This window comes from Agaricus bisporus, assembly GCF_000300575.1.
Source record: "Agaricus bisporus var. bisporus H97 unplaced genomic scaffold AGABI2scaffold_9, whole genome shotgun sequence".
In the NCBI taxonomy this organism is placed as follows: Eukaryota; Fungi; Basidiomycota; class Agaricomycetes; order Agaricales; family Agaricaceae; genus Agaricus; species Agaricus bisporus.
Genome location: NW_006267372.1, coordinates 785309 through 811591, shown reverse-complemented (window position 1 = coordinate 811591; position 26283 = coordinate 785309). Strand labels below are relative to the sequence as shown.

At 44.5% G+C, this 26283-nt stretch overlaps 8 protein-coding genes across 8 annotated transcripts; 1 reads left to right on the top strand and 7 right to left on the bottom strand.

Moving 5' to 3' along the window:
* Positions 1-2662: 2662 nt before the first annotated feature.
* Positions 2663-4092, bottom strand: AGABI2DRAFT_74301 (hypothetical protein; the record flags this gene model as incomplete). Its single annotated transcript, XM_006463828.1, has 2 exons — positions 2663-2911; positions 3790-4092. Coding segments are annotated over 2 exons (552 nt in total), but the record flags the coding sequence as incomplete, so codon positions are not given.
* A 613-nt stretch (positions 4093-4705) lies between these two features.
* On the bottom strand, positions 4706-5511 carry AGABI2DRAFT_145077 (hypothetical protein; the record flags this gene model as incomplete). Its single annotated transcript, XM_006463827.1, has 2 exons — positions 4706-4846; positions 5314-5511. The coding sequence occupies 2 exons, from the start codon at positions 5509-5511 to the stop codon at positions 4706-4708; spliced, it is 339 nt and encodes a 112-aa protein (XP_006463890.1).
* A 1484-nt stretch (positions 5512-6995) lies between these two features.
* Positions 6996-11113, bottom strand: AGABI2DRAFT_187339 (hypothetical protein; the record flags this gene model as incomplete). The annotated part of the gene is made up of 24 exons (XM_006463826.1): positions 11050-11113; positions 10647-10990; positions 10378-10599; positions 10185-10326; positions 10035-10127; positions 9802-9983; positions 9635-9752; positions 9517-9578; positions 9357-9464; positions 9214-9306; positions 8901-9161; positions 8680-8845; positions 8561-8624; positions 8301-8506; positions 8224-8247; positions 8137-8177; positions 7918-8085; positions 7826-7871; positions 7725-7770; positions 7499-7674; positions 7375-7442; positions 7275-7317; positions 7130-7225; positions 6996-7090 (listed from the first exon to the last, which is right to left on the bottom strand). Exons 1-24 carry the CDS (start codon positions 11084-11086, stop codon positions 6996-6998), a joined length of 2901 nt encoding a protein of 966 aa, XP_006463889.1. The 5' UTR covers positions 11087-11113.
* Positions 11114-11139: 26 nt separating this feature from the next.
* AGABI2DRAFT_225841 (hypothetical protein) lies at positions 11140-14127 on the bottom strand. The gene is made up of 14 exons (XM_006463825.1): positions 13938-14127; positions 13780-13884; positions 13622-13727; positions 13488-13559; positions 13406-13438; positions 13008-13351; positions 12820-12950; positions 12553-12766; positions 12406-12501; positions 12041-12349; positions 11624-11988; positions 11523-11574; positions 11396-11473; positions 11140-11334 (listed from the first exon to the last, which is right to left on the bottom strand). Exons 1-14 carry the CDS (start codon positions 14069-14071, stop codon positions 11265-11267), a joined length of 2109 nt encoding a protein of 702 aa, XP_006463888.1. The 5' UTR covers positions 14072-14127; the 3' UTR covers positions 11140-11264.
* Positions 14128-14254: 127 nt separating this feature from the next.
* On the bottom strand, positions 14255-15095 carry AGABI2DRAFT_208836 (hypothetical protein). The gene is made up of 2 exons (XM_006463824.1): positions 14695-15095; positions 14255-14632 (listed from the first exon to the last, which is right to left on the bottom strand). The coding sequence occupies exons 1-2, from the start codon at positions 15019-15021 to the stop codon at positions 14471-14473; spliced, it is 489 nt and encodes a 162-aa protein (XP_006463887.1). The 5' UTR covers positions 15022-15095; the 3' UTR covers positions 14255-14470.
* Positions 15096-15165: 70 nt separating this feature from the next.
* Positions 15166-16802, bottom strand: AGABI2DRAFT_194569 (hypothetical protein). Its single transcript, XM_006463823.1, has 8 exons — positions 16559-16802; positions 16466-16502; positions 16374-16413; positions 16160-16322; positions 15904-16110; positions 15763-15848; positions 15649-15711; positions 15166-15595 (listed from the first exon to the last, which is right to left on the bottom strand). Exons 1-8 carry the CDS (start codon positions 16719-16721, stop codon positions 15236-15238), a joined length of 1119 nt encoding a protein of 372 aa, XP_006463886.1. The 5' UTR covers positions 16722-16802; the 3' UTR covers positions 15166-15235.
* A 117-nt stretch (positions 16803-16919) lies between these two features.
* AGABI2DRAFT_225837 (hypothetical protein) lies at positions 16920-19522 on the top strand. Its single transcript, XM_006463822.1, has 14 exons — positions 16920-16958; positions 17009-17085; positions 17146-17355; positions 17414-17487; positions 17537-17587; positions 17640-17800; positions 17861-17881; positions 17933-18015; positions 18068-18171; positions 18228-18241; positions 18347-18513; positions 18572-18595; positions 18647-18714; positions 18765-19522. The coding sequence occupies exons 1-14, from the start codon at positions 16924-16926 to the stop codon at positions 18894-18896; spliced, it is 1221 nt and encodes a 406-aa protein (XP_006463885.1). The 5' UTR covers positions 16920-16923; the 3' UTR covers positions 18897-19522.
* A 3822-nt stretch (positions 19523-23344) lies between these two features.
* On the bottom strand, positions 23345-26249 carry AGABI2DRAFT_120671 (hypothetical protein; the record flags this gene model as incomplete). Its single annotated transcript, XM_006463821.1, has 3 exons — positions 23345-24266; positions 24319-26123; positions 26172-26249. 3 exons carry the CDS (start codon positions 26247-26249, stop codon positions 23345-23347), a joined length of 2805 nt encoding a protein of 934 aa, XP_006463884.1.
* Between the last annotated feature and the right edge of the window lie 34 nt (positions 26250-26283).

Sequence of the window (26283 nt, the reverse complement as noted above, 5' to 3'; positions counted from 1 at the left end):
TGATAATAACATTTATGCGAAGCCAGGCATTTTGAGGAATCGTCTTTTGTCTCGCTCACAATATATCTTTGACAAATACCTTCATGCTCCTCCCCAGTCAACACCATCCATGCTCCTGATTCCTCATCTACCTTGGTCATGGTTACTCAGCCCGTTCTACAGTGAGTCACCTTGGGTAGATAGTCTTAGTATAAGTAAGCGTAGATACTCTCTGTATTTCCCTATGCTTTACCAACTTGCTTTTCCCCTTACTCACTCTCAAGTCTTTGCCTTTCATTGCAACCTGAGTTTCGCCTTAAGGTTGTAACAGATTCTGCCTGAGTAGATTGACCACTAATACCTCTACGGCCTCCACCAGAGATGGGCGGGTAAGGGTAAGTAACTAAGTACTTTTAGTTATGTACTTAGTCATTTAGTAATGTACTTTTTACTAAAGTCGCTGTCACACATCAAACTATGATGCAATTGTATCCCACGCCCTATCTGGTGTCAGATCTTTGGTGCTTGATTCCTCGAGTGAGTCTTTCCGCAATCAGATTCTTGAAAAACTACAAGAGATTAAGTATCTACATATTAAACATTATGTGTTCTGCTCCAACATCCAACTTGAGCACCGTATCACCGTCATCTTCATTTGTATTCAGTATCTCACACACCTCATTCTCCTGTTCAACAACTTTCTCTGAGTGTCACAAAAATGTTTCAAGCCATTGAGTGTTTGAAAAATCAAAGAGATCTTGAAGTTTGATTTTGATATGAGTCAAGCCGCTCCCGGGCTGAAAAGTTGACACTGGTGGAGAGAGATCAGCGTCCAATTCAGCTTGAGCCATTGATATTTCAAAAATAGATCGGAAAGTCGTAGAAAAAACCGAAGGTAACTCAGACTCAGACTCGATATCACTACCACACTCAGCTGTTGGAATCTGAGGGTGTGGACCTGACTTTTTGAGCAAGTAGTCGTTGTATAAATCATTTTACTGTAACACACCTGCAGGCTGAGAAGAATTTGATGTCAGAACTGTTTTCATGCGCTCTTTTGAAACCAAATTGTTCTGGGAATACTCATCCCGAATGTGCATATTGATTTCTGCAATGTCAATGACACGATTGTCGGAAAGACGAGATCGAAGTTTCGTTAGAATATTACTGAAAAGACTGAATAGTCTTTCACACAATGCCAAATTAGTTGAGATCGAAAAAATTCTTTTTGCAAAATCGATAAATGGTGTGTCAGTTGTATTGGTGTGACTGAATTGTGAAAGGACAACGATAGGATCTGGTTCCTCGCCCTAGAGGAGCAAACATGTGATTGTGTATGATTATCATAAAAATATATGACTTACCTTGAGCATAGCCGAATGTTTGACTGCAGCTATCATTGATTTCAACCCAACATATTTCCCATTTCCATTGATATATGCATATGCTTCATTGAGAAAATCTGCAGGGGGAGGGGCTGAATAAATTTGGGTATAAAGTTGCACGTATAGTTGGTGGATATTTGCCCGTATAAGAAAGTCGAGTGGCCGGAATGGTGTAATAGAATAAATGGGATTTAGAATAACAGCAGCTACAAAAAGGTCTTGATCAGCTTTGAACCATCAAGATTCTAAGCTGTTGATAATGGCTTTGCATCCAGGAATATCGGAGGAGTCCATCATCAGGCGACTGTAGGAATGTAAAAGATAACCAAAGATAAGAAGCACAGTGTCAAGCTGACATCCAGTACTTCAGGTTGTATTTGCTGCTACTCCAAGAGGTTGTAGATATTTGATTACACTATGAAATGACATGATTAGCAGAATAACATATAGAAAAATAAATCAGATGCATCATTTAATTTCTTTCCAGAAATGCCCATCTTGAATCAATCCTCCCATCTTGTCCGCCTTTGCTTGGGTTTTTCGGTCACCAATATTGAATATTTGACGTTGGTCTTGCGGTTTGACTAAGTCATTTGATATGATAGAGCGAAGAACATTTTCCAGACTCTCAAGTCGCTCAAATGCTCGAAGGTGAGATGTCCAACGAGTTAGAACAGGCCAGATAACACTTGTTGTCGGCCGATGACTAGCTGACTAAGCGTCTCGAATGAGAGCCAATATCAGAGTCTTGCTACAAAGCCAAGAAATCAAATCGTGGGCCTGATCAATACAATCTAAAAGTCCATTGTTGGACTTGAGATAGTCGCCAACAATGAGATTGATCTAAATTATTATCAATTTATTGATTCATCTACTACTGTACTATTATGACCGGGTGTTCACGTTATCAGTAATCAACCCGTTTTTTGAACTTATTTTGGTTCACGTTATCACATAATCGAGTGGTGTGAACTTGATTCCTATTGGCTGCGACATATCCAAAAGCGGAAAACATATCCAAAAAAGGAATTTTATTAATATCCACTGGCTAGGATGGTTGAGTATGCTTATTGTAGAATATTTTCTCTACTCAAATAAGCATGACAGGGATCCTCACTATGCTGAGCAACGTCGAGGCATTGAGGATCCCCCAACAGCTTGAGTGGCTGTGAACATTATGTCATCACGGACTCGGCCCGTGAACATCATGTCATCAGCCCAGCATCAGCCATTCTGACTTGTGAACTAGGCACCGTGTGACAGCTGTCATGATTACGTAAGGGACAGTGAACACCCGGTCATAATAGTACAGTATCATACTTACGACTCACTTGATGCACATAACAATCGAGCATTATAATATGAGGAAACTCCTTTCCAAAATCCTGTCGGGCTTTCCGAGTCTCACCTGATGCATCTGTCACGACTGCAACAACTTTGCATTTCCAATGTTCTTCGACCTCTTTATGCACTTCTTTTAGTAATTTTACAAAGTTTACCGCTGTTTTACGCTCAGACGATGCATCATGAACTTTGATTATGTATAACTAAGTATGTCATGAGTGAATAGATGTAAATTCAATAAACTGAATATTGTTAGAACCTTGCCAGAATGTCACGGCGTCACACTGTCACATCTGTCACATATTTTATTACATAATAATTTCCCTCTGCTGCTACAGTTTGACAGAGGCTAAACTATTGGCATACTGCTAAAATGGCACAAATTACAGATCTACCAATTAAGCTTATCGATCTTATCTTTTCTTTTCTACCTCCGAACCATGCGGAGCAAGTACAATGGCGGAGGAGGGCAGCAGCTATAGGAAGAGAGGCAAGGCCGGTAGGTTGGGACCTATCGGGGCATCAGTGTAGGGAGTGTGGGAGGATGACGTTAGCAATGTGGGACGCGGAGGAGGATAAAGCGTGGGTAATACAGAGGTGGTCAGTGTGGGGGGCTCGGTATTGGGAACTATCCGGGTTCTTCATACTATGTCCGTGTGATGCGATGTTGGGTAACTACTTCGGACATCAATGGTTTGTGTGAGTAGATTACCGGTTTAAGAGTTGTTTGTACTTGTGGACACTTTTATGGTTTGTTTGGTGTTGTTGACGTTTTTATGATCAATTTACTTTTGTTTACTTACTTCTTACTCCACTCTTCTTTTCTCATGTCAAATGTACAGTATAATTAGGTTACTTTCTCATACATACTTCTTTTCCCATGTCAGTATATAAATAGTTACCTAGGGTAGCTGGTCTGTGCGCTGTAAGTCTAGGTATATAAAGTAGGTAGAAACTTGTAGAAGACTCCGTCGAGTTCTCTTAGGTTCATGCCTAATACAACTTCTGTCACTTTACTCTTAGTTCTTAAGTTCAGGTGTGACCTGTGACATCTCAGTCACAGTCGCCCTAACAAATATACCTTTCCATCCACCCGTATCATCAATGCAATCAGATGATGATTGTTTCTCCCTGTCCAGCTGTCTCCTTGTCTTGTAGCATAACCTCCAGAAGCATCTTTCATTCCTTGCTCTCGATATTCTGTAGCAAGTCTTGGAATGATACGGCGTGAAAGTTTATATCGAGAAGGCAGAACTGCCTGTGGAAGGAAAGTATCAAATAGAGAGATAATCTCAGGATTTTCAACCCATGTAAAAGGAAATAAGGCTGATGCAGTGATACGACCGATCTGATTTTCAAAGCGCAGTTGTGTATCAGACGTCCAAGTTTGAAGTGCTTGAGGTATGTTTCCAATACCAGATGAGGGTGGACGAGCTGAAATATTGGAAACTGAGTCGGATGGATAGATTTGTAAGAATGGAGGTATAACTCCTGGTCCAGAGTTGTTGTGAGGAGTAGTATTTTCATTTATGCCTAAGGGTAGAGGGCTTAGATGCCGCAATACTGTTTCTGAGCTACCACTTGAGCTTGGTCCGGAATAGAACAGCGGAGATGGTGATAAGGATGACGATGGAAATAATGCTGGTGTCTATTTTGTTGTGATGGAGTATAAATCTTTATCTGTTTAATTTATTACTTACGGTAGCCACTCTTCTAAGCATTCGACTCGGTGATTTTTGTGAGAACTCCTGACGGGCACGTTCCTTCACTGCTTCATTCATCAAATGGGAACATTTATTCAAGTGGACTAGTAATGTTGCTTTTGCGGAGTTACGATAGCCAAATGAGTCCACTTCATGATTTATTGCAGCTCTATCCCATACTAATAGATGTAATGAGTCTTGATTATATAAAGTAATGAGAATTCAATGCTTACACCAGCCCAGTAAGGCTAATTCATTAGTTGGAGCTCCTAGAATTGGGTTGTCACTAGTCGCTCACTCCATAATGAGATTTCTGTGGGTGTTCCAACAGGCAGAACAGTACACCCTGTTCTTTCCACCACCTGCACTCCATTCCTGCTTGGCAGCTGTAATACCCTTCTTTGGATGATCAAGATAGTAGTGATGCCACCATCCCTGTGAGCAACCTAAGTGTTTGGATGACATTCTGGATCTCTGATAGAGAGACAGTGAGGATTTGATTACTATCAATTTTACAGCTATCGATAAGACGGAACTTTGACTTGATCTCGGGTATCTATTGATGTTCTCGCCGCTCGGTATCTGTGTCATGTGATCTGTCTGATGTGTCAACGAGTCGACAGAATTACTTCAGATGTAATCAGATGACCCGAATATGATTTTTTGGGATGTTAGTCATATGACTTACTCACGCTATCAAGAAATTCCCACTCACTTCATTTAGTCATTGGTAACATGACTAAACTAACTAAGACATTACTAAGTAATAGTCACTGACCGTGACTTTAGTAATTAGTCATTCTCTGCCCATCTCTGGCCTGCACTCCATGGGCAACAACTTTGCTGATTCATCTATGCACTACAACTACTATTGAAGTATTGATGAATTGCGCTTGACAAACCTTGCTTGCCGTGGTATACTGGAAGCCATTCCTGAATGGGATGGTTGGAGGTACCCCAATGCAGATGACCATCTGCGTCTTATGAGGATCATTGACCAAGAGACTGAAGCTGGTCTCAACTATGGTGCTAGCAGAATGTGGTCTCTTATTGGGGAATCCCCCTTCTTCACTCGGCTTATTGACGCTCCTAGAGAACATTGTTACAATTTGAACTTGACACCCGAAGATGTCATGTTGAATCATGATGGACTCTATACACAACCTTTATATTTGAATAGTACACATGTATTATGTAAACTTTATGCAAACATTACCATAAATATTATTTTAATAATACATGTGTACTATTTAAAACATATGTAAATTAAAAATGCAATAAAGCTCAATTTAAGACTTTTGTTTGCATAAAAGTTTAAATATGTAAAACATATTACATATGTACTATGTAAATTAAATTTACGGTAACATTTGCATAATGTTTACATAATACATGTGTATTATTTAAATATAGAGGTTGTGTATAAGGTGTCCATGGCTACAATGGCTCAAGAATATCTTGAGAACACCCCAGCGAGGTAGTCAATCCTACCTCAACCACCATAATTGTCAACCCACCAAAAATCTATGGCTCCTGCACCATCGGATGCGAATCTCACGTCAAATTTATCAAGCAGTCCTTCAGGTTGACCGTAAATTGGTCCTCATTCTCAAAGCCATCGGAGTGTGTAACTGTGACTCCTCAGACTGGCTTCATGTCCACTTGTTCTCACACCTTCATTTTTTTCTCTTATATCAAAATGGGTGCATAACTGTGTCCCTCAAAAAATATTTATCTATTTGAGCCAAATCTCAGCTCAAGTTTTACAACAGGTTTACATGTTGTGTGAATTGCGATATTCTATGTTTCTTGACATTCTTCTTGGACTCAAGACTGTGATGCCAGTCTAGTAGGGGGGTGTGTAAGGGGAAATCCCCTTTCATTCTATATTTGATCTATCATGATGGCAATACCATCACTCTCATCTTATCTTCCTTATCTGATCTCAATAGCTCCTATCTCGTCTACTCTATATATATATTGCTTCATATACTATAGCTAAGACAGTTATTTTTATCCCCCCATTGCTGTACTTAGAACGTTTCCTATATATGGGTCAAGCATATTTAAGTGTGACAACTAAGGGAATTTACGACTACTAGTAAGGCTTGACCTTACAACGTTTCTAAGTTCAAATGGAGGGTGTGAGAGGGGTGAGAGGACTGAGATCAAAGAGGTCACTGATTCCCTCCATTAGACAATATATGGGGGGAGGCAGATCATCTTCCCCTTTGCAGATTTCCTCCCACAAATCCAGTAAGGACTGGGGTTCTAGTGGAATTCACTTGGGCATGACTCATAGCACAAAAAGAAGATATGTTACAGCAAGGATGTCTTGAAAAGAGGCCAGTCTGGAAAGGCTAGGATGATAGATGTAGATGAAAAGATCTAGTTTCTTTCTTGAGATGGTGGTGAGAAGGAATACATTGGGATTCTTGAGGTGTGGTAGGATAGATTGTCTTAGACTTTGTATGCTCCACACTCAAGTACTTGGGAAAGGATAAGTTTCATTTCTAGTAATCCAACCCTAACTATCATCCCTATCCTTGTCATTGGACTAGTGTAAACTGGCCTTTAGATATGATTAAAGTAAAGTAAGAATAGACTGCAACCAGGAGTTTTCTTCAATACTAGTTTGATAGCTCTTTGTCAACTTTTGCAGATTGTGTAACTGGCTCTCTGTAGAAAGCTCAGATTCAGACATAACTACATCCTCACCATCCATTTGAGCACTCCATTCATGTAAAATCTCTTCCATTATCACAATACCATTTGTAATGGTTGCTTGGGATATATCACCATCCAGCTTTTTTTCTTTACAATTATGAGTAAAAAGGCCAAATTCTACATAGCACAAACTTACCTCCAGTAAAGTCTTCCAACTCATCTGCCTTACATTTCGCAAGCTAGAAAAGACACTTGTAAGTGCCAATTAAAAAAAAAAAAAAAAAGGAAATGTTTACTTTGACCACATTTTCGGGAAAGTTAGCCAGCTCAGCAACATGTATACCAAAGCTTTGGTCAGAAATACCTAGTATAGGACAAAGGCTAAGATCACTCATGGATGAAGTCGGAATGGCAGCTTACCAGGCTCAACCTTGTATAGTAACGTTATATCACGATCACGGATATTACTGCCATTCTGTGTTACATGTGCAACAACATGCAAATTTTTTACATGCGAAAGTTGTTGATCCAGCGCAGTTAGTTCATGAAAATGTGTGGCAAATAAACAGAATGCATGAATCTTGGTCGCAATATGTCTTTATAACAATATGTCAGATGATGTTGGGGTATTGTAAAAGATACTCACTCAGAAATGGCCCAGGCCAGGCCGAAACCATCGTATGTCGAGGTACCTGAAAACAGCCGACTTCCAGATATCTATACATCAGATTACATCTAAAAACTTACCTCGACCGAGTTCATCTATGATTATCAGAGAGTCTTTGCTTGCGGACTACAAACTTCAGCCGACATGATGAAGATGAAGAACGCAAACTTACACGCAAAATCGTTGCTGTTTCCAGCATTTCCGCCATGAAAGTAGAAACACCCTTAAGTTGACTGTCACCCGCACCAACCCTACATAAAACGGAATCGAAAACCGGTAATTGTGCTTCCTCGCAGGGAACGAAGCATCCAATTTGTGCCATTAAAGCAATGACACCAACCTGAAAGAAATATAAGCCATGGAGCAAGAAGGCGCGCTTCCGAAAGTATACCTGTCGAATGTATGTTGATTTCCCTCCCATATTAGGGCCCGCTGGTAACTTCGTCAGAGCAACGAAAATGCTATCATGCCTGCTTACTGATGATTTGGAATTCACTCCTGTCTGCAGTTAGATGAGTGAAACAGTATGGTTTGTTCTTTATAAAGAACGAGTACCTTTAACCATTTCTATATCGTTCGGAATGAAATTTATTTCATCCTGGACCTCGAGACAGGGATGCCTTGCTTCCCTGAGCACCAGATTTCCCGAGCCTTCAAAGTACTCAGCGAGATATTGACCACAAGAAAGGAATGCAATACCTTTATCAAGGAGTGTCGGCTTGATGTATGGAATGGGTGCACTCACAGAAACGTGGGCGAAGCTACGCAGAATGGGACGTCAGTCGAGATTCAAGATAACGGAACAAATTCCTCACCTTAGAATCACATCCAGGTGAGCAACGACATTGTCTAGTGTTTCCAACACAGGAGCATACGTCGCTGGGTTACAGAATTCATGCCAAGTGACAGCAGTTTCATGAAGGCCACGACATACCTGCAATATTGACCACTTCTTTGACGAGTCCGTTTTGTGTACGAGCATAGGTCTGAGTTAGATCTTTGTATTCTTCCGCAAGATTCTTCAACGTCTTGGTGGTGAAGTAAACACCACTCTTGTTTGTGCCTAGTTCAATAAACTTTTTTGAAAGCCCTTTCGCATCCTACATTAATAACAACACTTAAAAACAGAGTTTCCGTTAATAAGAAACAACCTACCGTCTTTGTCAACCTGAAACAATAGCCGTAAACTTGGTTGTTTTCCAGGTGTAGTTTCTTATCGAGTTCAATATTCAGATCATCGCCCACCACGGTATGTTCAGAATCTAATCCATCCCTGACTCTTTTGAGCTTCTCCGCCAATTGCTGAAGGCGCTCATCATAGTCGGGCTTGATCACGTAGTTGTGATTGTCTAACTCGTCAAGATCGAGAGTGGCTTCAACCATTTCGCTGTATTTCTTGAGATGGGAATCATGTTCCTGTGCAGCGACGTAAATCCCTTGAGAAGAAGCACAATTTGGCACTACAGACCTTTAGAGAAGAAAGGTACGCTTCATCGATTGCAGCTTGATAATCCTGACTAACCATCTGGACGGCTTCCAGAGACGTTATCATGCCCGGCAACTTAAGCTAGTCAGAAATAGAGTTCACAAAGGGAATGATGCAAAGCGAACCTTTAGAACAACTTGATAGATGCGTACCACATCCTCCAGAGAAGCGTTGCCTCTTTTGAAACGTTTACCCAGACGTTGAAGGTCTGGCATTACTTTCAAATATTCATCCTATTAGCTAGCCTGATTAGACGGGGCACGCAGTACAAAGCTTGATTCTTGCCTGCAGAATCTGCCGAGTAGTACTTTCATTTGTGAATATCTCGACAAGATTTTGACGCTTCCCTATGATAGCCTGGTCTTGAATAGTTGAAAGACGAACGGAGATAAATTCTACGTACGAATTCCGTGCAAGTTTACCAGAGGCTGTTTGATCCAAGTTCCCAATAAACGTGTACCTTGTGACGTCTTGCACTTATTAAGCAACCCGAGGAGAGTCGTGTTTTTGGCCCCCAGACCCTGTTTGAGGTTCAGAGAAATGAAAAGTTGTAGTGAGTGATTGATATACCACGGTTCCCGAATTCTCGGTGAGGTTGAGGGCTCTTAAAGCGCTTGCATCAAGTTTCATGTACTGTGACAGGTCATGCGTTCGTAACTTGTAAGACCCAAGATTGGAGTCATCCGTTAGGAGCGACAAGTATTGGACCAAGGCCGAGAGTGCCGCAGGTGCTGTTGGAAGTGATAACTGGGCTGGCAGCAAGACATGAAGCTAAGTCGACTCTAGAGATTGCCTGAACTCACAGATCGTCGCGGATGCATCAGCGGTCGACACGGGAGACTGAGATTGTAGAAGCCGGGGCAAGTCATCAGCAATATTCTTCGATCTGAACTCGCCTTAAAAACAGATATAAGCATCATACACAAATAACCTCGAGGCTATATATAACTTACTAGGCTTGCGTTCGGTAATGACTACCCCACAGCGCTCAAGCACACCTTTCATTTTATTGAGGTCAATGTCTCGCTCCGTGGTACCAGCAGACGTCCCAGTTGGGAGAATGGCCTCTTTCACCGAAAGCTGAATTATCAGCGACTAAAGGCATTCTTAGAAAATGGTCCTAAGGTAAAAGTAAACTCCACTTACCTCCGTATTAGAAAAAATATCATTATCAATGAAATCCGCGACGCCAAGTTCGCGAACGCTAGTATCCGCAAACGCTACACCAATTGCCTTATGGCTTGATTTCACTCCGGTGGCAGAAACGGGAACATTTGCCAGCTGGATTGCCATCACGACGGGGGCAGAGAGAATATCCGAATTGACAAATAACAGGTCCTCGACTGCTTGAAGGTTTCCAGGAGATGCCTGGACAGAGTTAACCAACGATATAAACACATTATAATCAACTCTACCTCTTTATCCAACCTGAATGTGGTGCCCTTCTTCCCGTGCCCATTCTCTGATTCATATATCTCAACACGAAGTTGCTTCGAGGTCAAAGCCTCTCTGAGGAGCATTTGTGCCACCGAAACCTTCAACGTCACGCTTTCCAATCTCCGCGCACCAGCGCCGAGGTACTTGATCACGGATTTGGTGTGAAAAACGTGTTGCGCGACGAAGACAGCATCCGGTCCATATGCACAGTAGAACGAATCTCCACCACTTGTACGGTTAAAAAGTCTCAAGGTACCTGTTTCTGGAGACTTCTTTGGCAGACTATTGAAGAAGTCGAGAAAGCCAATGTCAGTGGTTTGATCTATGCGTATTTTCAGTCAAATGGAGCTGCAACGAGCGAAAAAGGGGCTTCTGCCACACCTGTGTCGTTGGTCGTCGAGCGTTCCTTGCCGTACATTTTTCTGTGGTCGTGGTTGTGTTCAACTCGCGTTTAGGGCAATGAGCTCCGAATCATGTGATGGCCCCACCCTATATTAACCTATTACATACACGCGACGCGTCGCGTCGCGTGTATCCAATTTAGTATCGGTACACGAATGTACACTAGAGAGGCGACGGAGCTGATAAATATGCTATTATTCAAGTCCCTCTTCCTTTCTACCTGCAGGCGAGATGTCCTGCCCAAATAATCGCGAACTCATCGCACTGGTATCGTATTGTAAGACACAACGATATCGCGCTGAGCATGTCATATGGAAAAACTCACCTTTTAGCTTTTTTATCAATCATCAAGCAGATAGACACGTTGGACTTCCAGAGAGGCAGGACGAGCTCATGTGTCAGTCTAGAATCACAGATGAGTGGTTGTTCAAAACTCTTGAATGCTTCCTTACGAGCCATTGTCGGTTTTTTCAGGCAAGAATTTGACGATGAGAGTACCGTTCTCTGTTATAGTCGATGAGCAAACAATCCAAATATAGCATTCTGAACTCACCTTTGTTCTCTATTGTGCTCTTAAATGGATCTTCAAAACTTGAGCAGAGCGGATAGTACGATTTAATCATAGTTTTCAATGATGCCAGATCGCCGCTGATCACAGAACTAGGATCAAGATAAGGTAGTACCACCGGAAGACCTTCGCCCAAGATACGGAATTGCGCATCAACACCCTTGCCCCCCTCCTGTTTAGACAAAATCTTTGTGCCTGCAAAAGTTAGTCGAAGTCTGGCATAGTCATTATGCTGAATGATGTTTTTGACGAGATCATTTGCAAGGTAGAGCGAACGCGATGGTTCCCCTTCCGGGTTTCGAACAAGCACATTAGATGAAGGAAAGTCTGCCCGAAGTTTCAGACGTTCACTAGAAACAGCATTAGTGAACCGATTAACCCACCCGCTTCCAAACAACCCACATGCATGAAATGAGAATGGAATCATCAGGCGACAAAAAAGTGTAAGGGTTTTCCTTGAAGCTTTCGTTACCACTGGACTTAGCGATCTCTGTCTTTGTTCGGCCGCCTTGATCAGAAGTCACAGAGTCCGCTGTCTTTGTTTCGTCAATAGCGGCAACATCCACTGGGGTAGTATCCACTTCTGAAGGGCCTTCTTCCAAAATGGCGGCCGTTGCCTCCCTGCTGCTCCCGAGCTCCGCTCCATCCTCCAATCTAGGACGTTTTGCCTCCGGGCCTGGACAAGATGGAGCTGCTTCCCGCTTTTTCTCTCTGCTGTGGGCAGAGGTTCACGTAAATGTAGCAGCAAACCGAGTCTATCACCTTACCTTATCTGGGTTTCTGGACCCAGCAACCTATCCTTCCGTTCTAAAACAGCAACAAAAAATCCCCCAGAATCCTGTAGATGCGGATAGATACGCATACTTAAAAGACAAGTCAATCATACGCCGAAACACTAGAAGTTTACAGCATACCAGAAGGGTAGATTCAGGGCTTCCGCTTCTTCTGGTGGAAAGTGGCCTTCATTCAACTTGGCCTTGAGGTTCGGGTCAAGATCAGATGCTTGGAATTCCTGATAACTGCCATATGTTTTCATTGAAACCTTATCCACAGACGGCCTCCATGTCGTTAGACCAGAACATCGCTTCAGCTCGGGAAGCATCGAAGAAGCATCCACCAACTGGAACGCTAGTTCGATTCATCAGATAGGTAAAAGGAAAGCTGAATATATTTTTGCCCACCCGGATTCAATTTTAAAGCCTCAGCAATGACCGCCTCGTTCTCTACCGGATTCAGCGAGCAAGTTGAATACACAATTCGGCCATCGCGCGTAAGCAGATTCATGGCTCGTTGAAGAATACGGACTTGAAGGCTGGATGAGGGGGGAAAATGTATCTCTCGCATGAACCATATGAGAGAGTGCACATACCCATGTAGTCCGTTACCATCTCCCGGCTGCCACGACTTCCAGATCCCAATATTCTTCCTAATTGTGCCATCTCCACTGCAAGGTACGTCGCATAGAATACGATCGAACTGCAAAGTGCCTAACTTCGAACCTTCAGTTTTTGTTGGCTGTGATATCTTTATAGAAGGATAATTGGACGCGTCTAGGTTAGTAACCATAAGAGCGGGGCTTGGCAACCGGGCAGACTGGTGAATGAGGAGGTGAGTGCGCTTGTGATCATTGTCATTTGCAATGAGCAATCCAGATGGTATTGATGTTGCTGTCGCGGTGTCTTGAGCATGTAAAGCTTCCAGGAGTTGAGCTGTCTAGCAACCACATAAGGGCCTGATACACAACACTTTGAAGACATTCGAACAGACCTTTGACCCCGGTGCAGCGCACATATCTATCACCTAACTCATATGAGCTTTTCACCCGAATCGTGAACGAACGATAACTCACTCTATGATGAGGCTGAACATCTAGAAACAACGGTGGAAGCATACTCACAGCCTCTTGCCTCGAGATATTTCCCTACAATGTAAGACAACCATGAGGGATGAACCACATATTCAACGTCCTCTGCTAACACACACCGTCTCTGTTTCATGAACGAGGAATGAATGAAACTTCTTGAACTCGGGTTGCTTTCGAAGGATTTTCTTGGGCACGTTGAACTGCCATGCGAGACCATCCGGATACCTATTCGCTCTCTACATCAATATGGCCGAGTTATAGAATAAGTCGGACCCACCAGGGTAGCTGCACGGGAGGCGGTAAACGCTGCTCTTCAAAATCGATATTGCTAAGAGCTGGAACATGAATTTCTTGGATGGCAGCGTTAAGAGTGGTAGCCGTCCTGTTGCCCCGATTCAGCCTCAATAAAGTGGTTGCCGGATCACGGTTACATACTGTCTGCTTCCCGCAACACGGAATGTCGTTGGTAAGTGACTACGGATCGCGGCTAAAAATGCACTCCAATTCTCCTCTGGAACGATATTTTGTGCTTTGTAGTAGGCGAAGAATCTTTCGTTAACCATGTCCATTTTTTCTATGAGATCTGTTCGATTTTCATCTGGAGGTGGGCGGCGTCTGCCTTTCTACAGGTGCGACGAGTTGAAGGCGGGGAGACGGGGTCCAGATAAACGGACTTGCCTTGTTTCGACCCATGACTGTGGTCAGAAAAGAACTGATAAGATGCCTTTTTCAAGTCTCGATCACCCATCAGCGGCTGTGTAAGTACGAATAAATAAATCAAAGTTCGACTCAAAGCAGAAATTACAACGATTCATACAGTATAGATGCTATCCCAGTCTAGTCATTAAGTCATAAAAGTCGTCAAGGTCGTCTCGTGTCGTAAAGTCAAACGTAAAAAACAGTGGTAGCACAAAAACAAAAAAGAAATCAAATAAATAATCCAAAGGAAACGGCAGCACAGCCACATATCATGATGCAGTTCCGCTGGGTTGTCGCGAACCAGTACATTCACTGTGGCCACGCGGACGACCTCCATTGACCAGCCCACGGGGTTTGGGAAGCAAGCCAATATCATCTTGGGATTTGAAAAAGTCATCGTCACCTTCATAGGGGGACGAAGACGCATTAATCTATGACAATAAAAAATCAATGTTTAGGACAAGAAGTCAGCAAGTAACTAATCAAGACCCACCCATTGACCCAACACGTCACCCAGACGCACAGCCTCCTCAGTACTTAGCCGACAATCGGTTCCTTTTTCCGCGTGTAATTCGAGTAAATCACTCAATGTTCTTTTCCCCGGTCCACCCGTGTTTACACGTCTCTCCGCTACATTTGCAAACGACGCGCTCGTGTCATTTCCCTCTACTGCGGGAAAAGCAACAGAATTTCTAGGCGTTGACGGATTAGGTGGCGGAGATTGTGGGGTATTTTGAGAAGGGATGTCATCCTCCGATTGAAGGGACTTGTCCCAGTCCTCTGGGTATGAGCCATTTGTAGCCGCGAGCACTTCCGACATTATAAACGGGAGAAGAAATATGGCCCGAGGAAAGAGTAATAATAAATAACACGGAAACTGGCAAAGGATGAGAGACGGAGGCCGAGCAATATCGGGCGGACTTTCAAACGCGCTCAATCAACAATCGCCATCACGTGCCACAACACTTCAAAAAAAGAATCCAAATTATATATGTCCGTCCCACAAAGTATATACGACAAAGATCAGCAAAAATTTAGAAGAGCGCTGCTCCGACCATGAGTGCAACGGCACTCCACACCCAACGTCCAACATTCAGAACTGCAGCACCATTGTCCATCGTACCATCTGAAGTCGAGCCAGTACTTTGAGCTCCGGCACTTCCGGTGCCCGAAGCAGAACCAGAAGCAGAAGACGGCTTGGCTGGAGTCGCCACCGGCAAATTACTGACAGTCGCCCAGTTGGAATTAGAATTGGCACCCTCGTTGGTCGCATCGATTGGAAGATAAGAAACAGAGCCAGACGACGAAAGTTGGATGACAGCAGTCGTTGTGGCAAAATAAGTCGCCTGGGCATCCTTGTTCATGGGAGCTTTCAATGTCTGTGTGGTGTTGCTCTGCGGAGGCGGTGATTAATTCACTTTGCCAGTGCGGGGTGGAACCATCATACCGTGACGTCAAGCAGATAAGTAGCTGAGCCATCATCAGGGACATAGATGAATTGGGTTTGAACCTGGTAATCGATCAGAAACTACGTGAGTGAAATAACTAGTTTGCCACTGACACCTTCGTCTTTGAAAATAGAAGCAGTTTTACCATGCATGTTTGGGATGTCTCCGAAAGCTTGGGGTTCGGGCTGCAAGTATGAGACTAGGAGAACAATCAGATTATCGAAGGTCACAGTCACCTAACCAAAGAAACACACAGTGGATAACAAAAATTCTGGTACTTCCAGGGTTTACTCCCGGAACTCCTAGGAAAAAGATGTGGTTCTGGCCCAATGCCACAGTGGGTTGATAACTGGAGGTATCCCAATCGACTTTCTGGACGTCATTCCACGCCTTTGGGGTACTGTTAGCTGCCTTGAGGAGCTCCATATCAAGAGAATAGATGTCTCCCCCGGAATACGCGTCTGAATTTCGAATTAAGCAAGTTCATAAAATTGAGAAAAGACTACGTACAGAATACGTTGGTGTCATGGTCAAGGATAGCGCCAGAACTAGTTGGATCAAAAGAGTTCTGCTGTACAGCTTGGGTGGACCAAGATTTCGCAGTGGCATCATAGATGTGGATGTCGTTAGGTTTAGAAGCGTCGGCCCCCATGAAATAAATTGCATTTGTGAACTGCCGGTGCTAATGTCAGCATTCGGATTATGAAAATATAGGTGGGCTGACTTGTGACAGATAGCAGGTGACGTTTGAGCCATCGAAAGGGCTAAAATGGGTTTGACGTTGGTGGGATGGACAGATATTTGGTGGTGACTTACGGTCGGCCTTGAGTTGTTGTTATATCCGTGGCATTCCCTGAGAAAATTTTTAACACATGGAAAAAGAGATATGAGAGAACATATATTGCTTACCTTGAGTCCAGGAATCCTGGGTGCCAGCGTCATAGTCCTTGCCATTGAAACCGAAGGCGAGAAGGTTCCAGTGGATGTCGGATGCGATGCAGGAGGAGGCGGCCGATACTACAGAAGAGAGCGAGGCAAGAAGGAGGGAAGCAAGGACGAATTTTGCAGGCATGGAGGAAAGATAGACTGTGTTGGTAAAAGAAGGTGGGGTTGGCCTGCAGTGGAGGCGTGAGACGAGAATGCAAAAACTAAACCGTAGCCACTCCTAACTGTGGAAGAACCGTCTATTTTTATCCAGCTCTCCGTGTCACATCAGTCACAACTACGTTTACCCGCCTGGACGGCAAGGTGCTAAATCAAATTTCGCTCTCCTTATGTACTTTTCAGATAGCCAGGAATACAGGGCAAGGTCAGTAACCCTGACAACTCTCCTATGTTCCACCACTAATTTCATGCTAGACTTAATCGACCATTTAAGCCCCCAAAGGCCACTCTGAAGGAAATTCACGACGCTGTTCCCAAACACCTGCTTCGACGTGCGTAGTACTCCTCTGGGAGTCACTCTTTTCTCCTCCAGAACTGATCCTATATCGCAGCAAAGCCTTTACGAGCCTTCCTCTTCGTCTTTCGGGACATTACACTCGCTGCCTTTCTTTACAAGGCTGCGGCTTCCATTCCTTACTGGGAAGCGCTCAACTATTATGGATTCGTCACATCACCTACAGCGAAAGGCATCCTCGGATTCTGCCTCTGGGCAGCGTATTGGGTTCTTCAGGGCCTGGTGTTCGCAGGTATCTTTTGTTTAGGTCAGTTAATGCCGTCATTCACCTAGTAGCTCTTCACTGATGCCGCTAATACCATTAGGTCACGATGCTGGTCATGGTTCCTTGTTCAAGCAAAAGTCCCTCAACAACCTTGTTGGCTTCCTTTTCCATACAGTGCGCCCTTTAGATCCAAAGTTATCGCAGGTGCCTGATAGTATCAAAGTTCTTGTTGATTCCCTACTTTTCCTGGCGAGCAACTCACCACGCTCATCACGTAAAGTACCTTCTATTATCCAAACACCCGAGGCGTTGACGTTTGGAGATAGAAAGCGACTTCTTCGATAGAAAGAGATGAAAATTATGTTCCGTATACCCGCACTGCCTACAATCTCCCCGACCAGAAATCGGCAACGAAGATTGATTATAGCGAAGTCTTCGAAGAAACTCCCATCGTGACCATATACCGTCTCTTCATTCAGCAATTTTTGTGCGTGTGCCATTTATTATCGTCCATTGGCAAAAGACTCATATTCGTCTGTGGTGGCAGTGGTTGGTGGATATATCTAAGGTAAGGAAATATTTCTATGCCTGCATTCGACCTATGCTGATGTCCGTCAAGCACTAACATCATGGGAGGTGTTGCACACCCTCCAGGGACGAACCATTTCAATCCACGCTCGACACTGTTCAAGCCTAATCAACGTAAAGTCATCTCTTCGGCCTTCGGATTCAATTATTCCTTACCTCGTCACAGGCAAATCAATTATAATTTCAGATATATCCCTCGCTGTCATGCTCTGGATCTTGTATTATCTTGGATGGAGCTTTGTATCCAAATACTATATTATACCCTATTTTGTGAGTCTCTTCACCAATTCACCTGGATTGAAAAAAATTTAATGCATTCCGCAAAGTTTGTAAACCATTGGTGAGTATCATGATTTATGCTTTGTCGTCGTCCTAATCACCTCAACAACCTGCAGGATTGGTAGGTCATCGTAACAGACTTCACATTTCGGAGTCCTAAGTATTTGACAGTGATGTTCACTTTTTTGCATCATTCTGACCCTACACTTCCCCACTACCGTAAAAATGCATGGACTTTCTTGAGAGGAGCGGCTGCAACAGTAGATCGACCTTTGCTCGGTTGGGCTGGCCAGTTTTTCTTCCATAATATCAGCCATAATCACGTTGCTCATCGTCAGTAAAATACCGCCATTATCGTCATCAAAAGATAAACTCACTCGTTGCTTTACAGATTTCTTCCTTTCAGCGCCCTTTTGTAAGTTTTACCCACCGGATATCATTGGTCGACTTACTGGAATCAAAATAGTCAATGGACCGCAAATAACGAAATTCCTTCAATCCGTTCTGCAAGAAGATTACAATTACGATCCAACTGTGAGTTAATGTGGTTCCTCATAAGTCACTCAAACCTTATACATGTTAAGCCTTCATTCTACGCATTGTGGCGCTCGTTTAATCAATGTCTATTCGTTGAAGAGAAGGGCGACATCGTTTTTTATAAGGACAAGAATGGTAATGCTGCCAGGACAGTTGCTGAAGACGCTTTGCGGGAATGATAACACAAGTGGCCCCTGAATATGTTGGACCAGTGGCCCGGGTAATTCTGTTCATAGTACCATAGAATAAACAATTATGTATAGCTGTGTTAAGTCGTAACAGTCCCTTAAGCGAAGAAAAAACCAGATACGGAGCGACCGAAAGTCAAACAAGACAAAGAAGAAGGAAAAAGAATAACTGAAACTCAGACTCCTTGGCTAACATTCACAGCATTCGGTGTCCTCGGTGATCTCGGCGACATGGGTAATCCAGGCGACTGAGTTGAGTAACGTTGACTCCATGGTCTCGTAGCTTGTAGCGCTGCAAATATTGACTTGCGCCTCAGGGCTGGGCTAGCGGCGATTTCATACCCATCCTCTCCCTCCATAATAATCTTCATAGATTTCGGGTCGATTCTGAATCTTTTACCGCGGAGAATGTGAGTCATGTCTTCTTCCCTCTGCCGACCTGCAAGAAGCTCTCCCATTCCCGTCTGTGCTCCAATGGATACAGCGGAGGCGATAGTTCCAGGTTCGTGCTTTAAGCGCAATTGCCGACGATCATAGCGGTGTAATAACTGGATGAGAGTCCCGATTAGAGCCAAGAGCAGCATCGCTACCGCCAAAAGATGGACCGCCGTATCACTGCCACAGAGATGAGAAAATTGTTGCCTGAAGCATTCCAACGGGTCTGGACATACCTCAACAAGACACGTTTACTAAACGTCCTAACCTGGAGAGTGAAAGGCTCATCCTGACGTAAGAAATACACGGTCCTTGCAACCGACGCCAAATAAGTCGTCTATGATGTATTTAGCATGTTTGAATAAAGCATCGCCGAAAAGGCTTACATAGACATGATTTGCAATTGACACGAATCTGTCTTCATCAAAACTGCCCACGAGTCCCGGTTCGCTCTGGACAGCAGCCTGATACATAGCAGCAGGAAGTTGGAGTTGAAGCGCCTCCAACCGACGTTGGACAAATACATCCGGGTTCTCCAAGTCGAACTGAATACCGTTATAGAGTCGACCATCAAGGGGATCGCCTGTAATATTGGCAGCCAGAGAGGAAAAGTTGGAAGCCGAAGTGAAGGGCTGCAGTGGTGTTATATCGGTCACATTTCCTGTCGCAATATCGACGCTAGCGGTCACATCCCATAATTCAAGGGTAGGTTGGCAGAAAGTTGCAGACGCTTGAGGAGGCTTTGTTTCATACCTAAGGCAACCCCGAATAAGCGAAAGTTGGTCAGGAGGTTACTACATTGGCCAACTCACGTAAAGAACCAGAAGATGACAGGACTGAATTGCGCTGGGGGTTGTGGATTACAAGATGGCAGAGTCGTCCCTATGGCATGCAGTTAAAATCCAATTAAGCGAGAACATATAGGGTATGATGCACACCGAAAAGGCTAGTTGCGTTGTGATCTACGAAAAATGTAACGGTACAATTTTCAGTGTTAATCGAGTTTGTCCAACCTGTTTGCGTCTGCGCCAAGTTCACCTAGCAGGAATCATCAGACGGGTTAGACTAAGAAACCAATCAAAATAGCTCACCGTCACTGGTTGACAATTTGAAATACTCTTAACCGCAGTCGTATTCGCGACGGCAGTTCCATTGGTCGTGAGCGACGTGGGTAGCTGTCAAGCCAAACTGTCAGAAACGGATGTTCAAGTGTCGAGAAAAATCCACTGACATCAAAGGGGCCAAGTGTGTATCCATCTTTTATAAAAGGAGGATTTCCAAGATTATAAAGGACCGCTGCACCAGCGTAACCAGCCCCAGTCAGGAAAGCTAGGATTACAAGTCAGCTACCTGCAACATAGTACGACCACAGAGGGAATACGCACAAGTCAAATCACTGAACTGAAGGTTCTGGTTCAACCCAAGCAGGAAACGGTTGGTGCTAGGGATACCTAATTGATGGCTTAGTTCATGCTAACGAAAAATGACCATTCCGGCTACACACCATCTAAAGGGAACCAGATATCCCTGACGGACAAGAGGGCCGCAGAAAGAGGTTGGAAAGCCAATGCCAGTAATGCCATCAACGAAGCCAAGGCGACAAGGTAGTGTTTATTCGCTGCTGCACGAAGCCAGACGAAGAAATTGCTGGAACATTCTCACCAGTAAATCATGCACACAGCATCAGACTGGTATAAGCTCTCACTTGTGGCGGGTATAATCCAAAAGTAAACTGCGATGGGGAGGTGAATCGCCATGGACGAGATCAACGTAGGGCTAAGAATATCCAAGTCAACAACCAACAGCCGACTTGGCGCAGTCGATGGACATTACCTGCATCTTTTTTATCTCGACTTCTGTCCATGACCAAAGTGCAACTAACTGAAAAAAAATTATGAAGACGCGTTCAATCATTCAGAACTAGGATTTGCACTCACTATCGCTGCTACAATCACGGGAGGCAAAGTCTACAGAACGTATCAGTCACGCCATCCGTAAGCCAAATGTTCAACACAAAACTCACATAAGCGTAATGCAACGCATTATCTGTGTCCACAATATCTCCACTCGTCGGCCACCCTAGAGTAAGGGCTTCAGCCAAACCAAAAAAAAAAAGCGAACACAATTCTCAAAAACGCACCTTGCCTCGTATGACTAAAATGAAGTGCGACCTCAAGCCCAATAGCGCCCAGAGCCAAAGCGATCACAAACGGAACCCAGAAATACACTCGTAAAGGCAATGGAAGCCACTTTGGTTCAGCTTCTTCTTCACCATTAATATCACCTGGAAAAAAATCGTCAATAATCAAGCCAAAAATATATGTTCAAATAAGATATCCCGCGCACGTTTATCATCTATTATATACGCCGCAAACTGTTCATGATTCGGAGTGTCCAAAAGTGCCTGAGTAGGAGCGTCAAGTTTGTCCCCTGACCCATTCTTGTAGTGGGTGTTAGCAAGCCCGTTATTGTCCGGCTAGCAAGGTTAGAAAAAAAATTAACTATGTTGTATGAGAGAACATACCACAGTATACACGATGTCTGGGGGAGGCAAATACGACATGTTGCCAATCGACGAATCAAATTCTTGAATCGGCTCACGCTTTCCGTCGACACTCCTATTACTGCTCATAGTTGCCATAGGCCTCGAATAAGACCACAGCGACTAGCTCCGACAGCTGAGAAAAAAAAAACAAAGAAAATATAAAGATCAAGGGAAGGAGGAAGTCAAAGGAAAAGAAGGAAAAGGAATACAGGGGGGGTATGAACTCTTTCTCACAGCCCAACGAGCCTGGCCAAATTTATGTTGGTTCTGAATTTGATGCGGTAGAACGATCACCTTGACCCATCAAATGGAACAGCCACGAGACCAAGCCATAGGGAACAACAGATTATGTGGGCCCTCGCTAGGGGTTTCGGGCAATTCTTCAATTTGTCATTTGCCAAATAACCGAGGTGTAAGAGAAGCTAGTCCACTTGTCGTGAAAGGCCAAATTACCCTGCATCGCAAGAAAGGTCGGGGAATTCGGGATGACAACAGATGACAACCCTGAGATACCTCGCAATCACACGCCCCAAATATGGCAACGCTGTCCTAATTGAAAAAATGCTTCTGAACACTGCCACTTGCAAATTACGTATCCTTACCCCTGTTACACTTGGCCATATTGAATACTTAAGAACTGGACCAGAGATGGACCCAGGTCGTTTCAGCTGCCCAGCTGCCGCCACGGTATCGGCTGACAGCCAAGACTCCGTCCAGCACTTCCATCAAGAGAAGCGCCATCAGTTGAAAGAGATTGATTAGTTCCGACGATTTTAGTTCCGACGATTTCAGCATCGCGACATCCAAACAAGGCCATAATTCCGGCGGAGATGGAATACTATGTACCGACCAGCCGACATATACATAGTCTCATCTATTAACAAGTTCATAGCTGATGATAATATAAGCCGCATCGAAGAACGCAAAAGAAGGAAGAAAACCATAAATGCAAATTCAAAGCGAACACACCAGCGCTTATCCTGGCAAATCTATATGATACCACCAAAACTTCTTACAAGGTTTCCACAACGGTTTTTTCATATCTCCACCATTTCCAACTCCCTCGATCCTCGATCCTTATCTATTACCAAGTTCATGGCTTAATAAATCATATCATACTGTACATGTTGAACTTAGGATAAAGAAAACAAACATACGAAAGAATCAACAAATAACAGATTCGATGGACCATGAAATGTAAATTCAAAGCGAACACATCAGCGCCTATCCCAAACTTATATACACCACAACGGTCTCCACCATTTCCAACCCCGAGTCCCTCCATCCCCATTCCTAGCTTAATAAATCATATCATATAAATGTATGCATACATGTTATAAAAAAACAAGAATAACAAAGAAAACAAACATAACGAAAAAAGATTCAACGATACAAAATCCAAAACGCGAACACACGCCAGCGCGTCCATCCCCAAAACTTATATACACAACCAAAAATTTCAAAATTTCCACACCGGTCTCTTCACCTCCCCACCTCCATTCACTCCCTTCCTCCACTCCCCAACACTCTTCATCCTCCTCACCTCTCCCCTCTTCTCCCCCTTATTCTCCCTCTCCTTTTCCTTATCCATATCCTCAAATCCTTTAATCAACTCCTTCACACTCCCCGCCCCACTACTCCTCCTCCTCTCCCTCCTCTCCCCTTCCTTCACTTTCGGCGTCACATGATTCAACTCCACCAATTCCTTCGGATGCACCACTTTTTCTATTTTCGACGTCGGCGTCCTCACAGGCGGTGCTTGCTGCAACTGAACAAGCTCTTTCGGCGGTTTCACTTTCGGCAAAGGTTCTCTCGCAGGTGTCATCACCGGTCCTCTCAACCTCGTCAACACATCTTGCGGTGGTAACGGTAATCCAGGTTTTTCATTTCCTTTAGAATTTCGAATGGTCGATTTCTTGAGTGTAGGTAAATACGAAAACAATATCCCTTTAACACGTTTTCCAATCGTATCGGGTTGTATTTCTTCTTCTTCTAATGTAGGTGACGATTCCAGTATAAATTCCGGTTCTTCAACGAGCGTCGAGGGTGAACCATCATCCGATTCGTGACCTTGATCGTCTACCAATGTATCCGAAAGAGATATTTCCTTTGATATGCTGATAGCTTCTTCCAAAAGATGTGAATACCGCGGTGCAAGTAATGTCGGAGGTACAGGTTTAACGGCTTGTTGTGAAGGAGTCTCTTCTGGAACATGCGACGTCCATTCTCTCCTCCGCGGGGGTTTAAACCTGATGGGTGTGAATTCCGGAATTTCCACAGATCCCAAACTCCACGGAGAAGCAGGTAACGTCGTCGGAGGTGCCACTTTTCCCTTAAGTTGTTTCCTCCTTATTGCTCTCGTCCTTTGCATCAAATTCTCCCTTCAAAAAATAATCAATAATTAAAATCAAAATATGAGCATGAAAAGCCTACCTCGACCACTCGGGACCATATTCAGCCACAGCCTCTTCGCCACCCATCCAATCCACAAACCTTCTCAACACATGTTCAAGGTCAACGAGATCCACACTAGCCAACCCCTCCTCCTCAACCAACCCCAGTTTCGCTCCCACTTCCAATCTCTCATCGGTAAAACACGCATCCAACCTCTTCCACTCCTCCTTTGTCCACATTCTCTCCCCGGTAAGCGGATCATAACACGTTTCCCCCGGCGTCATGGGCACTTTCGGTGTCAAGCCTAGAAAAGATGAGTGTCGATTGGGTAAAGGTGTTGTGAAGGGGTTATGATCTGTGGTGGGTGATTGCAGCATGGAGACCTCGAGTTCAACTTCTTTGAGCAACTTGGGTAACGTCGTCGCTGGACTACCAGGAATAAAGACGTCTTCGCCTCTCACCCCAATGGTCCTTCTTCTCTTCCGGACACCGCCTTCAAAAACGGCTCTGGCCAACTCGAATGGAGCTGACGATCTCCGTCTCATGGTTTTTTTCTTGAGTTCCCTTCTTGTGAAACAGTCATAGTTGTGTTGTTTCAAGATTGCAGCGGCACGAGCGGCAGCGCGTGGATCGGCAGAAGTAATCTTGACAATGTCAGGTTCGTCATCCGTGGAGTTGTCGTCTTCTTCAGCCGTTGGCATGTGTGAAGTATGGGGTTCAGTACTCTCGGGCTCTGGTGTTTGCTGTTCCGACAAAGGTTCAGATGGTTCATTTTGATTACCCGTCTCGAACGCGTCTTCCGATGGAGGTTCAGATGGTTCGACAGCAGCCTCATTATGAAACGCGTCTTCCGACATTTCGACCGCAGCTTCAACATACGCGTCTTCCGACAAAGGTTCAGATGCTTCGATTTCAACATGATCACCCATCTCGACCACGTCTTCAGATGCTTCAATTTCAACATGATCACCCATCTCGACCGCGTCTTCAGATGCTTCGACTTCAACATGATCACCCATCTCGACCGCATCGGAATCCCCTTCGGCTTCACCATCAGGAATACCACTAAAGTCAAACGGATCAGGCTCGACATCGTCCTCCTTGTGTACGAGTGCAAAAGGAGGAGCCTTTTCGAGGGAGAGGGGAAAAGGCCATTTGTCTTCCTTGGACATGTTAGGAGGATCGGTAGCTTTTGTTCTGACCATGACATCTTGCCACTTTCCAGTGTAATCACTCTGACCTTCAGAAAGAATAGGAAGCTCATCTTCATCCGAATCTGTCCAGGCATCGAGATCAAAAAGAGGCATGTCGACGTTTTCTTGGGGAGGAGAAGAAGGGGGGAGATCATCGAAGCGGAGTTTCTTGATAAAGGCAGGAGAGACGGTGCGGCGAGTCGGAGCGGTGACGGTATTATCCTTGTGGATATCAAATAGATCTGATTCTGAAAAGGCAGGACCACGGGGCTTTGTAGGAGAAGAGGTGAGCAGGAGGGGGTCGTCTCCAGGACTGGGTGGGGGCATGGGGGCAGTGAGGTCGATGTCGGGCATTTCGAGCTTGACGACAACGGGGGTCGGGGTGCGCTTCTTCTTTGCAGACTTGCGCTTGGAGGACTTGCTTACTTTGACGGTAGCGGTAGGAGAAACAAAGACTTGTCTTGGAGGGGTGAAGATGTCTGTTGGAGGTTCGTAGGGGGGTATCGGCGTTGCGCTCCTGCTTCTGCGTGAGGGGACGCTGAGGAGGTTCTCAGAGGACGCATTGTCGCGCTGTTGTTTGCGCAGACGCGGGTTGGGGGTAGTCACTGGCTCGCCTCGCTTCCGCTTAGATGCAGGGGGCGACGATGGACGCTACAAAAAGCCGGTGAGCGGGTGCACTACATATTCACTAACACATACCGCTTTACGGAGAGTTTCTTCTGGCGGTGGACTGATGAGATGAATGGCGCTGTTGTACAGCCTGTCTGTCCCATCCATGGTCGTGTTAAAGAGAGAAAGTGAACCGCGTGCG